At 55.2% G+C, this 13,164-nt stretch overlaps 1 protein-coding gene across 1 annotated transcript in view; it reads left to right on the top strand.

Annotated features, from left to right (window-relative positions):
- The window catches only part of LOC311204282 (hydrocephalus-inducing protein homolog), a gene marked incomplete at both ends in the record, with an annotated part of 31,810 nt that extends 19,497 nt beyond the window's left edge, over positions 1-12,313 (top strand). The window contains 12 exons of the mRNA XM_084280729.1: positions 191-544; positions 4,073-4,282; positions 5,633-5,770; positions 7,048-7,225; positions 7,699-7,829; positions 8,511-8,644; positions 9,040-9,176; positions 9,989-10,116; positions 10,233-10,454; positions 10,888-10,962; positions 11,837-11,898; positions 12,241-12,313. Of these exons, the coding sequence (XP_084136855.1) occupies positions 191-544; positions 4,073-4,282; positions 5,633-5,770; positions 7,048-7,225; positions 7,699-7,829; positions 8,511-8,644; positions 9,040-9,176; positions 9,989-10,116; positions 10,233-10,454; positions 10,888-10,962; positions 11,837-11,898; positions 12,241-12,313 (1,842 nt within the window). The remainder of the gene's footprint in view (positions 1-190; positions 545-4,072; positions 4,283-5,632; positions 5,771-7,047; positions 7,226-7,698; positions 7,830-8,510; positions 8,645-9,039; positions 9,177-9,988; positions 10,117-10,232; positions 10,455-10,887; positions 10,963-11,836; positions 11,899-12,240) is intronic.
- Between the last annotated feature and the right edge of the window lie 851 nt (positions 12,314-13,164).

Below are 13,164 nucleotides of genomic sequence, written 5' to 3'. Positions count from 1 at the left end.
CACAAGGGGGTGAGCCTGAGAGTCTCAGAGAAGAAAGTTGTGCTGCACGGTCAGGGGCACGTTGTAAAGAAAACGAAGGCTGAAGCAAGAAGCCCACGTTGGGGTTGCACTTTGAACACTGAGGCGTTTTGTGCCACCAGACCTCGGAACTTCATCACACCAGTGGTTAATACTCGTCATCTTCTTGCAGCCCATAAAGCTGGGGACCGGGAAGGAACTTAATCTCTCCATCGGGTTTAACCCTGCTTTTGAAGAGGGTTGGAATAGTTGGGAAGCAGAGAAAACTCTGAAGATACAGTTTCCTGAGCACCCTCACGAGGAGCAAGTCACCATTCGGGGAGAAGTCTTCTTCCCAAATCTCCATATCCAGACCACAACCTTGGACTTTGGCTGCGTCTTGAATGACACTGAACACGAGCGCCACATCCAGATGACCAACTGCAGCCCGCTGCCCGTCCAGTACCACTGGCTGTTCCTGATGGACGACTCCACAAGCCACCTGAGGTACGTGCACCTCTCCTTGAAGCTCTTCGTCCGCTGTCCCGTTTGTCCTTTGCAAAGCCTGAGATGGTTTGTGTAGCATCCGACAAATCCCTTTCACTTTCCCTTGTGGAAAAAGCACCTCCCAGCTTCAGGCAGGGAAGGTGCCCAGGGAGTGGGGCTTCTCCACAGCTTGAGGTGGGGATTTCCACGGCTTGAGGCAAGTGCCACCTTGAACTGAGTTCTCATGTGTTCTGCTGCCCATGGCATTCACACAGCGGCTGTTGCGTGTGTTCCGGCGCTCGTTGTGTGTTGTGTGTTCCGGCGGGTTCTGCTGCGGCTTTGGGTGCAGCAGTAGGTGTCAGTAGGAGGACTTGTCCCCACGTCCCTGGGCACCAGGGCCACCCAGTACTGGCCTGTGCTTTCCAAGCCCAAGAGCAATCTCTCAGTTGAGCTGTAGCGCATCTCTAAAGGCGTTTTCGAGCGGTTCTTCCCGCTGTGGCCTCTCTTGCATAGGTCAGAAGTTGACTCCGGGCAGTTTTAATTGCAGCCTCTGCTCCAAAGGGTTTGGCATTGCCCCTTTGCTGGCTCGTTAGCGCTGCGGCCATTTAGGACAGCTCCCTTTTCTGCTCCACATGTTAATTTAGTGGTAATGTGCTCTCTCAGGGTCCCTCAGGAGACACCATGTGATCCTTGTGGCAGAGCTGGAAATGAAGACGGTCTCCAAGCTATTAACACCTCACATTGCTCACTAAGAGCCCGGCAGAAGGGCAGCATGTCAGATCTATTTTTCTGGTCCACGTTAAGCACTGTTGGTATTGTAAATTATCAGATGAAACTAACGGGGTCTGACATGGAGGGAATCAACCGTCAGGGCTGGTGACGGTGAGATGGACAGAATGGTGGCCAGACTGGTGTGTGGCTGGAGAGTCTCCAGGCGCTCCCGGTGCGTGTGTCCCATTGGCACAGGCACCTCCCTTCTCACCCAGAAGAAGTCAGGCTGCCCGAAGGCAGCTGAGGTACCTGGGTGTCCCGTGCAGTGCTGGGCTCTGTCCAGTTGAGGCACAGCAGGCTGGAGGCTCCAACCCATCCCAGCCCCGGCTCCATTCCAGCTCTGGCTCCATCCTGCCTTGTTACACGTACAAAAAGCCACCAGCGTCGCTGCTTGCTCGTACCGACCCGCGGCTGTGGGTCACTCTTGGGGAGATGTTCTGCATCTATGTCTGGCTGAGCCACAGAACTTCTTGCCGTGGCTCTGCAGGTGGGGAAGGCAGGGTCTGGGGTGGCAGGTGCTTTTGGGAGGGTGCTGCTGGGTCTGTACCAGCCCATGGCTGCCTGGCTCTGTCCCTTTGCCCTCCAGTCTGGGCTTGTTGCAGGGTTCGTGTGTGTCTCCCTTTGCTGCCACGCTCCCCACCCCGGTGAGGTGTTCACCCCTGTCCCCATCTGCTGCTCCTTGCACCCGGCTGCCGGCACCGCCGCTATACTGGCATCATCCCCAAGCACTGACCTGCTCTGACCGGCTTATGGAGCTGCTGAGCTCCCAGCTTGGTGCCAGATCCTGCCAAGGAGCTGCTCCTGCTGCCCTCCCTCCTTCCCACTGCAGCTCCACCATCAAAGCTTTGTTGTTTTCCAGGTTAACTCCTCCAACACCAACTTCTTTCACAAAAGCCAAACCACCAAAGGAGGAGGGAGCTCAGCTGGAGTGCCCAGCACCTTCAGAGAGCATCCTCGGGAATGGGAGTGTGGAGGAACCACTTGAAGCCCTGGCAGGGGTGGGGGATTCTGTCCCACAGCCACCAGATGCAGATGACACCCTGGAAACAGAGGTAGGTGATTTTCTACACCTCCCACCAGCGTTGCCTCCCCCAGCTTACTGCAGAGGGCCCGTGCTCATGCCACCCTTCCTTCTGCTGCCCGGAGAGTGGGCTTGGCAGCAGGGCCAGCGGCTGGATGCAGGCCTGTGGGGAGGGAGAAGTTGGAATCCCAGAAGCCTTTGGGTTGGGAGGGTCTCTAAAGATCAAATCCCACCCTCTGTCATGGGCAGGGACAGCCTTGCTGGCCCAGGTTGCCCAAAGCCCCATCCAACCTGGCCTTGAACCCTGCCAGGGATGGGACTTCCACAGCCCCTTGGGCACCCTGTGCCAGGGCCTCCCCACCCTCAGAGTAACGCACGCACATGTAACCTCTGTGGGACACCACAGGCCTAGGAAAGTGCTGTCAGGATCTTTGGGAACACGTGCTAGGTGAAGCTTTGCTGGGTTTGGAAACATAGAGACCACAAAAAGCATGGAAAGATGAGAAGACTCTGCCCTCCCCAGTACCTTATCTCCTGGGGAGATGCCCCATAAATCTTTGTAGTAGATTCTGCTGAGGCCAAGGCCATAGCACAAAGCATGTCTTCACCTCTTAAACTTCCAGAGCAACCACAAAGCCCTCATCTATAAGCAGGGGGTTAGAAGCCCAGGGCCAAGGTTCCTTTTGGACAGTGGCTTCTCTGAGGTTAAACACCAGCTCCTCACTGCTGGAAGATAGGAACCCATCTCGGCTGCCTTCTTCAGGAAGGTGCCTGTGGAAAAGAGTCCCCCAGCTGAGCTCCTCAGCTGATGAGTGCAGGAGAGGAAACAAAGCACCACCCAGAACAGGAGAGTTGCGCCGAGCGCTTCCCAAGTCCTTATTTTCCTGTTGGTGGAGTTTGGCTTGCAGCTGTACTCCTGGTTTGTCACAGAGAAGCTGCCCTGTCCCAGGCATCAGGCTTCTGGCATGTTCCTCGGGCAGCAGCGAACAGGCCCAGGCTGGCACCAGGCTGCACAATGGAACCCTTGGGGTCTCTGCCAGCCCTGAGCGCCTGGTGTACCCCGCTTCCTCCTGCAAGCTGGCGTGTAGGATGTACAGTTGGAGCCCGTGTCTCATCTGCGGGTGGGCTTGGACCCATGCTCAAGCATTGGCAGGGACATACCTGTACTTGGCTTGCGCCCAGGTCCCATCTCAGCTGCTTCCTGGCTTGATGAGGTGGTCGAGCCACGAGCGGAGTGGTCTGGCTCAGCCCCACCAGCTGCTTACTGCAGCCCATGGCACTTGTTTTCCAGCCTCTACCAGAGGGTGCTGCGGAGCAAGAGGGTGCTGCAGAGCCAGAGGGTGCTGCGGAGCCAGACAGCACTGTGGAGTCTCAGAGCTCTGTGACCATCAAGCAGCTGAGGTCATCTGTCGGTCTGGAGCTCCCCACTATGGAGGTGGACGAGGTGAGTGGGAACCTGTCTCTCTTCCGTGGTCACACTGGTGGCCCTAAGGACGTGCGCTGATGTTCCTCTGGAGGCAGTGGGAGGCCCGTTCTGCAGCAGAGAGAGCTTCTGGCTGCCAAGAGACCTCCCAAATTACTCTAACGTGGAGTATTAATTAACACATTCATTACTGAGTATGGGAAAAGATTTTCCCCATGGTCTTCCCACTTTTAAGCAGGGTGGCTGCAGGATGAGACTGGGTTTGAGGAAGAGGCCCTCCAGCCATGTCTGTCCTTTGCTCCAGGCAGTGGCTCCCTCCTCTCCTGCACCCATTTCCACAGCTGATGTCTCAGTGTCTCTTCCCCTTCCTCCAGGTTTTCCACATCCTGCCGCTGTACGGCGTGCTGCAGCCGGGCGAGAGCGAGCGGGTCAGGGTCACCTTCTCTGGCCATGCAGACATCATTGCCCGCGTCACGGCGCTGTGCCGCGTGGAGGGAGGCCCGACCTATGAGGTTGCGCTGCGTGGGGAGGCCTCGCTCATCCACTACCTCCTGGACAGCACGGAGATGGACTGCGGGCTGCAGGTACCAGGCGCTTCTCTTGGCAGGAATCCTTGAGACCATCCCTGGCAGGTGGCTGCCCACCGAGGTCCAGGACTCTCACTGGCTTCTTTGGTTGTTTGGCTTGGAGGTGCAGCTTTGGGGTAACAGGTCCTGTGTCCAAGCTGGTTTTAATGGTCATCTCCATTGCCCTTCCTGAAGCTGGGAATCCCTCCTCTTCAATGAACTCTGGCTCCCAGGGCAGGTGGTGATCTCCAGGGAGATGTGCCCTGAGACATCCATCTGCAGATCCGCTCCCAGATCCTGGGGTCCAAGGAGATGGTCTCTTTCAGTGCTCTCCATAGACCAACAAAAGGAAGCAGGAACAACGTTACCATGGGCTTCAGTCACCGTGTGAGAGAATGTCCCAGAACAATCCCCATTTTACCTCTTTTCAGTCAGCCCCCCCAACATTGCCAGCTGTTGGCCCTGTACGTCTTGCCCCGTGTCCTTGGTTTGCTGTCCCTGGAAGCTCTGCAAATCCCTTTCCTTCTGAAATGCCTCCTTAGTGCCTCTCTGTCAGTGCCAGCAGAATCCAGGCATCCCAGCACGTACATGGCTCCCTCGTAAAGACAAGTGATGCCCTACAAGTGGGTCAAGGGATGGTGACTGAGAGCACGGTGGGCTGGCCATGCTGGATGGGGCGGTTGCCTTGATCTGTCCTGAATTTCCTTGGAGCCTTTGCAGAGGCTCTGCTCCATCCAGGGCTCCATCCAGGGCTCCATCAATTTGAGAAGTGGGGGAAGTCCGAGGGAACTAAGCTCACTGGAGATGGATCAGAGACTGAATAGGGGCTCGGCCAAGAAGGTCCTTGGCACTAGTTAAGGGTTGCTGTCCAGACCACTGAGCACCCACAGCTCAAGGGGGCTGGTAACAGAAGAAGCTTCCTGGTGGGAGCCATGGTCCTCCTTTGTGTTTCAGCTGGCTGTCAGATGACGCCTTAAAGTGCTGAGGACTTGTATCTTAAAATCCTAGAACAGTTTGGGTTGGAAGGGACCTTAGAGGTCATCTTGTCCACCTTCACTGAGCAGGGACATCTTCCACAAGGTCAGGTTGCTCAGAGCCTCATCCAGCCTGACCAGACGTTTCCAGCAGTGGGGCATCCCCCAGTTTATTACTGAGCTTTTTGTGGTGGTTGCTGCACCTCTGCGCGCTGCCATAAATCCCTGCGTGGGTTCCTCAGGTTGGCCTGGGAGAGTCAGGTGCCCGTCCCTCCTCTTCCTCTGCCTCTCTCCTGCGTTGTGTCCATCGGCTCTCATCCCAGTGTCAGCAGGAGGAGATTGCCAACATCCAGATGTGTGTCCTCAGTTTCCCGCCCCTCTGTCTTCTCTCCAGCTGTTTACCGAAGTCACCAAATCAGAGGTCACCCTGCGGAACAGCGGGAAGATGGGATTCACCTACGTGGTGCTGAGCCCCAGCACGGCCACCGCGGACAGTCCTCAGCCTGGCGTGCCCCTGGTCCTGCCCAGCACCGTGAGTAGCACGAGGGGTTGACGCTGGCTCCACATCAGGCTGCCCAGGAGGGGGTTATAGGGGAGGAACAAAAGGTTGGGCAAGCAGAGTCCTAGTTGTACCAGGTGAAGTTGTGCTGGTAGCGGCACTGGAGCGGGATGGTGCAAGGTCTCCTGAGCGTCTCCTTCCCCTCAGCGTTGGGTGGTGGGACAGGACTTCCTCCAGGTCCCTGCCTGCCTCCTGTCAGCACTAAGGACGTAAATAGTCCCACTCTTGGGCACGCAGCTCCTGTGTCGGAACTCGCGCCGGCCCCTCGCTCCTCCAGCTCGTAGCATCCCCTGTCCCAGTGCCTGGGTTCTGCCTGGATCCCTCAGCTGAAGCAGCATTCCTATCCGTGTCCCTCCTGGCAATGGGAAGAGGAGGCCAAATGGCTTTCACATGTCCTCGTGCCAGTCTCCTGCAAGGGGTGACACTGCTCCAGAGGACACGGCTCTGCTTGGCCCTGGGCAGTTGCTGCTGTGCAAGCAGCTTGGCAGGACTTGCTTTTGCAGATGCCGTGTTGGGAGCTGGAGTCCGGGGCTCCGGGGACCAAGAGGCAGGATGTGTCCTGCTCAGCAGCTTCTCCCTGCGGCGTGGGGGGGAGCAGGGAGCTGAAGGTCCAGCCCAGTGAGCTGAGAAGAGCTGTGGCTGTGCCCTGTCCCCTGAGCAGTGTTGCCACCTGTTTGTATTGGCTCTCAACCTGCTTGGCATGAGCCCAACTCCAGGCTCAGACAGCTCTTCTCTAGGAGCCCAGTGAGGAGGGGATTTGTGGGGAACCCCTTCATCCCTGGAGCTCGTCCGAGCCTCTGCCTCTGCTTTTCCAGGGGTGTAAGTTTGCAGGTCACTGTGAGTCTAGATAGTGCCATGCACCCTCGGTGTAACCACCCAGGCAGGAGCTGTTGGTTGGGCTCATGAGTAAGAGGTCAGGCTCTTGGACACCAGCCTGGGAGCCACTGCAGTGCCGTGACAGGAGCTGCTGGCCCTGCTGAGAGTTTGGGCACGCCGCTCCTCCTCCACAGCAGCTGGCAGAAGGGCTTTTCTTTGCTGCTTGGGTCTGGCAGAGGGTGGGCAGTGTTGGCAGGAGGACAAACCACAGCCCGGTGTAGGAGACTTGAGCTTTTGGATGCAGGGAAGCTGGAAGGCGATGTGTTGTGTGAGAACCTGCAACGTGCCTTCTCATCTCAGCTTACCGGTGGTCTGAGCCACCCCTCTGCCAAGCCCTCTGGTTGAATTCCCCTCCTCTTCTTCCACACCTCCAGGGTTACATTGGACCTGGCAGAGAGCAAGTGCTCACTGTCTATCACCTGCCGGGAGTGCCTGGAGTCTTCTGCAGGACCTTCCAGATCCAAGTGGGTCACCTGGAGCCAGAAGAGATCAGGCTGAAAGGAGAGGGGAATTTTCCCAGGATTTATTTGGACCTTCCTAGGAGAATCAAAGGTGAGCACTGTCTGACTGCTTCTCGGGGAGGTCCCCTGGGGGTCTTTTTCTGCCCCCCTGTGTCATCATGCTCATAGGGCAGTTCACACCCACCTCCACCAAGCCTGGAGGTTTCAGGGCTGTTGTTCTTCTGGTTGCTTTCTAGAAGCACATGGGCTTTGCTCCAGAGAGCCATCCTGGCCAGTGTCATCTGTTGGTGGCCTGGATAAAGGGGACAGCTAGAAAGCAGTGTTGGGGAAAGCTGTAATGTGGGCTGGCAGGGATTTGGGCAGGGGTGGGGGGGATGAGATGCTCCCTTGTGTGGAGGAAGATGGGTGGGAGAGAACATAGAAGAAAAGCAGCATCCTCTTTCCATGCGTTGCTGGAGGAATGTGTTTGTGGGAAGGGCCAACGCTGGGGGTGTGGAGCTTCCCAGCTTTAACGGGGACGCCGCTGCGCCCACACTTCTATTTGTGGCTGTTTTCTTCCTTCAGGAAATGAGAACTATGAGCACATCCTCAAAGAGGCAATAGAAAAGCTTGGAGGAGACAGCCAGAGAGACGACGCGGTGGTTGTCGGGGAGGCCACGGCCAGCAAGCCACCCATGGACGACTCTGGCACTGTGGTGAGACCGGCTGCTGCCCTGTTTGGCAGGGGCCACCCTCTCTCTGTGTCACTTGTCCCCCTTGCACGCTGCAGCTGGCTCCCCTGGGCTGGCCACAAACATGGGGCTCCTCTGGTAGTGGTCCTTCCCGTGGGTGCCTGAGCTTCCTGAGTGCCCGAGGGGGAGGTCCTGAAGACTGTGCTCAAGCAACTGAGATGTGTCTCCAAGAGCTGTCAGCGCTGATGTGGTTCCCTCATGGAGAGAGCTTTTGTCTGAGCTGCCCTGGCAGCGGCTGGGGACAGGCAGCTACTTGGAGCTCTGGCAGGTCCTTGACTTGTTTGGTCAGATCAGCTTGCATAAGGGTGGCTGAGCAGGCGAAGGTGCTGGAGTTCATCTCCCTTCAGATATGGTCCTGGCAGATTCTGAGCAGCTGGACAGAAGGACCCCATCATAGACTGTATTGGCCAGGACATCCAGAGGCCATCTACCCCCTGCAGCGAGTAGGGACACCTTTAAGTAAATGAGGTTGCTCAAAGCTTCATCCTTGAATGTCTTCAGGCATGAAGCCTCCACCACCTCCTTGGGCAAGCTGTGCCAGGGTCTCACCACCCTCAGAGTGAAGGACTTGTTCCTGCTTCTTACCAAGAGCAGGGTGGGATTAACTTCCCTTTGCTAACCAGCCACTGTCTTTGTTTTCCTCAGCTGGACGTTGGGGTGCAGATGGAGATGGAGAACATGCTGATAGAGCAGCACGCCCTGGAGCAGCAGAAAGCTCTCTCCTCCGGTTCCCTGGAGGACGCTGCCTTTGACCAGTGTGCTCGTCGGAGGCTTCTCAAGTTAGTAGGGCCCCTGTGCTCTGATGGTAGCGCACAGTGGTGCGCCCCTGCTCCTGGGAGCTCCTTGTCTCTGGGAATAGCTGGGGACTTGAGAAGGAGGTTGATCCTGACAGTTTGGACGTGCTACCAGTGAGCAGCCTGAGGACTTTTTTCCAGTGGCTTTTCACAGCAGAGGAGTTGTGCCCAGTGTCTGTTTAAACTCATTTTATTCTAAGAACCTGTTAGTAGCTGATAAAAGCTTGGACCTGGGTGCCCCGTGACGTACCAAAGTCTTCTTAGCAGAAGATCAGACCTTGGGCTTCATGGGCTGGAGTTTCTCCAGCAGTGACTACAGAAGCACCTGCTTTGTTTGCATCCTCCTCCACCTTAAGGACTGTCCTTGCTTCTCCTTCCAGAGTGGAGCTGCCCGAGTACATCCTGGACTTTGGCCACGTCGTTCTTGGTGACATCCACACGCACGTCGTGAAGATCACCAACCCCGGGCAGCTCCCCGCGTCCTTCTGCGCCGACGGACGGGCTCTGTGTGGCACCGGTAACCCATGCTGGAGAGACTTCCCGCGGGCTTGAAGGACCTGTCTCTGACAGATGAGCTGGGGCCACGGGGAAGGGTTTTGAGTGCTCTTTTGCATCGTTTTCTCTTCCTTCCTCCCCCTGCTCGGTGCTCTGCAGCCAGAACTCTCCTGGCCCGCAGTGTGCAGCCACCTGGGCTGCCCTGACGCTTCATTGCGGGGGCTCCGTGGGCTGATCACCTTGGTCACCTCTCAGCATCTTCTGCTCTTGGCTACCAGGAGCATCTCCTGAGTGTCTTTGTGCGCTCCATGAGCTTGTGTTGGGAGCAGACGGGACCCTTGGTGCTTTGGAAGTGCTTTGTTTAGAGTTCGTAATGGCACAGTGCTGCTTTAGCCTCTCTTGAGACAACAGCCTCTGAGGTCAAAACAGGCTTTCAAAACAGGTCCTTGAGGACCATCAGATGGTGACTTGCTGCATGTGAAGGGTGGTCAGGTGTCTCCTCTAAATTGTCTTCCAAGCAGCACCACAGCACAGGGGAATCTTCCCTGGAAGTTCTTTGGAGAGATCTGCGCATCCTTCCTGGGGGCCTGGTGAAGGAATTGCTGGTGCTCCTCAGCTGATGGGTTTCCGTTTTACCCTGCGGGTCTTGAATTCAGGCTGTGAAATTCCTTTCCCTTTGAGCGGTGACAAGAGAGAAGGAGTGGCTGTCTTCTCTGGAGACACAAAGGGTCCTTCTGCCTGACAGTCCTGTGGACACCCATACGGTCTGAACATACTTGTGACCAATTTCACGATGCTGGTGTATCTCAGCTGCTTTATTTTCACCCTTTCAAGGTTTCAGTGTGGATCTGGGCTGCGTGAAGAACCTGCCCTTCTGTGAGACAGAGACCTTTGAAGTGCGCTTTGACCCGCAGAGTGCCAACCTGCCGGTGGGAGAAGTGAATGTTGTCCTGCCCATCAAGGTACTGTATCCTTCCTCACCTCCCTGTGCCAGCACGGCCTTTTGAGGCAGCTGTCAGGTTGGGGACAGCAGCAGATGTTGCCTGGACCTTCAGCTGGATGCTCTGCCCCTCACTAGGCAGAAGAAGGCCCCACATTTCCCATCCGCCTCCGTGCCAGTGTGGCTGAGCCATCCATCTGCGTCTCCAGGGACAGACTGGAGTTTGCTGCTGTCCAGTGTGGACAGTGTCAGGAAGAAACCATCAAGCCCCACAACCAACTCCAGGTCCCCTGTTCCATCACCATGAATGAGCCTGTTGTGAAGGGGAGGAAGAGACGACGCGGGACACGTAACTTCTCGGTTGGGTTTTCTGTGCCTCTCGTGCCTTTTCTGCCGCTGTGGGTGCCTCACCGCGTGGGGACGGCTCGTGGGAGGGAGACTGGAGGGTATGCAGCAAGGCTGGTTCACCTGGACTTGTTGAGCAGCTGATGTTTCACTTCTCTGCCACCTTCACCCATTCGTCCTCCTCCAAGGACGGTGCCTGCCCGTCTGCCTGCCCTGCCCACAGGTTTTCCCTCCAGTTCTAGGCTGCAGTGGCCACATCTGGTCTGGATGTGGGTGCTCTTGGCGCCGTGACGGTGTCTCAGAGCACTGTGGGCACTTGAGGGTCTGTCCTCACAGACCAAAGAGACCTCACAAGGTTCCTTCCTGTGCCCAGGTGGACAAGTATTTGCCACTGTACCTTAAACAAAAGCTGCTGAGGCAGTGGAAGAACAAGCGCTGTGTCTTCCAGGTGCTGCCCTTGGCCAGGACCCTGACTCCAGGACAGCGCTACAAGGTGCGAGTCAGGTTTACACCCCGGAAAGAGGTGAGATTGACGTGTGGAAAATAGACTCTATAACTTGCTGAGAAGTATAAGCTGCATCCGAGTCCTCATCCTGTTCCTGCAGCTGAGGGGGAGGCTTAAAAATGTCGTTCAGATCCTGTTCTGGTACCTGGTAAATTTTATCGGGTCTGGTACACCTCTGCCCTATACTGCACGTCGAGCAACACCCCCTCAGTTTACCTTTGTGTTTTTTATTCTCCCTCTCGAGTGCTAGTACCATAGGATCTTGTGGTGGGACTAATCCACACTCCCTTTGCCACTCTGGATGGTTTTGGAGGGTGTAAAACATATCCAGATATGTAACTTCATCCCATTTTCCTTCTCTTCTTAGAAATAACATCCATTGTAATAAGGTGTTGTAATCTAATGTTCCGTTTAGTGGCCATTTAGCCCCATCTTCTAATTTATACCAAGGCCACCACTGATTACAATATTTCATAAGTGTTTTCTTCTTTTCAGTGCCTCCTGATCCCACCAATTCCTTCCAATGGGCTAGCACACACCCTAGGGGATTCTTCTTAGAGGCTCCACTTTGATTGTTACCCATCATTTTAGGCTTAGACTGCGACGGTTACAGTTTGAACCTTCCCTTTCTAGTACTTTCTGTGGGGACGTAGGGGGAAAACTGCGCCTGCGCGTGTCCAAAAACACAGTTAGGTGAACACGCAGTCAAGCAGCAGAGCAGTACAAAGTGGCCGGCGCTGGTGAGGGTGAGACCCCAGTTCCCTTGCCTGAATCACAGGATGCGCCCACCACTCCAGGAGTGGTAAATTTTCCCTTCTACAGCACTATAGCCAGGCAGTAGGGACAACGTCCTTGCTATGGCTGTAGTGGTACATTGTTCCCTTGCCCTTAGACTTTCAGGTTGTCATCGCCTTCCGAACGAGTGCAGCTTTACCCACCGGAACAACCAGACAGGTGGGTGTTACTGAGACTAAAAGGTCTCTTCAAGCTCAGATAATTTAGAAAGAATCAAAATTTTCCTTTTCTGTTGTTTTAATTCTAGGCAGAGGACCCAGGCTTCTGCTCCAGCTGATGCGGATATGTGGGAGCGACGCTTTAAAATGGAATGTTTTGTATTGTCAGCACTTATTATTATTTTGATTATTTTTTTTTATTGTTACTGGTTTTTATTGTTGTTATAGTTGTGCATAGTAATAAAGTTTAGTTTTTGTTCAGTTAATCAAGAGTTTCTATCTATATCTCTATTGGACATCAGGGGGAGAAAGTTGCTACACCACATGACTCATAACTTTATAGGAGACAAAGAAGGGATATGGTTCACAGGAACTGTTTGCATGCGATTCGCCACGTCTTGGATCAATTAGATTAGACACGGTGGAAATATTTAATTTCCCACATATTCCTTTCTCTTAGTTTTATTGCTCTTCCAGATCTGTATGAAGTTTTTGATCTCAACCTTCATCTAATATCTACCACAAGTTCCAACCAATCTCTTCACAGGGATTCGGGACTACAAATTGGTGCCCTTTCCTTAGTTTACAGTAACTTGATTTCACAATCACTCACTCATCACACCACAGCAAACACCAAGATTTACGCCAGACAGCAAGTTTTACGACAAACAGTTGACATTCTATTAATTAATTGTCTGTTAAACTCTATCTATATCCATCCCCTCAGCATTATTCCATGTCACTGAATCACTGGTACCAGCAAGCAGCCCCAGCCCAGGCCCGTTCCCGGGCTTAGCGGGGCTGTCGCCCGTCGTGGTTCACCGCCCGTGGTCCCTGCGGTGCCGGCTCGTTCCGGGCAAACTGGGAATCCGCTTCAATGGTGGAGCGTTCCCAAAGGTGGTTTGAACGTGGCCACTGGGACTTGGAAACTGGTGGCTTGTGGACACGAGAGCTCTGGCTCCCAGTCCTGGGGTGTTCCCGTTGCTGGCCAAAGGCCGAGTGGAGATGACACCCCTGATTGCGAGCGGTCGGGAGCTCCTCGCCCCTCTGATGGAGCGATACAGAGCGGATGTTTGCCCGCGGTGGCAGTGCCAGGACTGTCTGGGCAGTGTAACCCTGAAGGAGGAGGAGAAGCAGCCCCTGAGCTCACACATAAGGACCTGCACTCCCCCAGGGCGAGCTGAAACCCCTGTCAGTCCATTTAAATCCATGGGATACCCAGTTCCACCTGATGCCAGGAACCATCCTGGTTCCTCAGAGCCAGCGT

This window comes from Gallinula chloropus (genome assembly GCF_964237585.1).
Source record: "Gallinula chloropus genome assembly, contig: HAP1_SCAFFOLD_253, whole genome shotgun sequence".
NCBI lineage: Eukaryota > Metazoa > Chordata > Aves > Gruiformes > Rallidae > Gallinula > Gallinula chloropus.
Note: the sequence above shows the minus strand (reverse complement) of the source record. Positions and strands in the feature narration are given on the sequence as shown.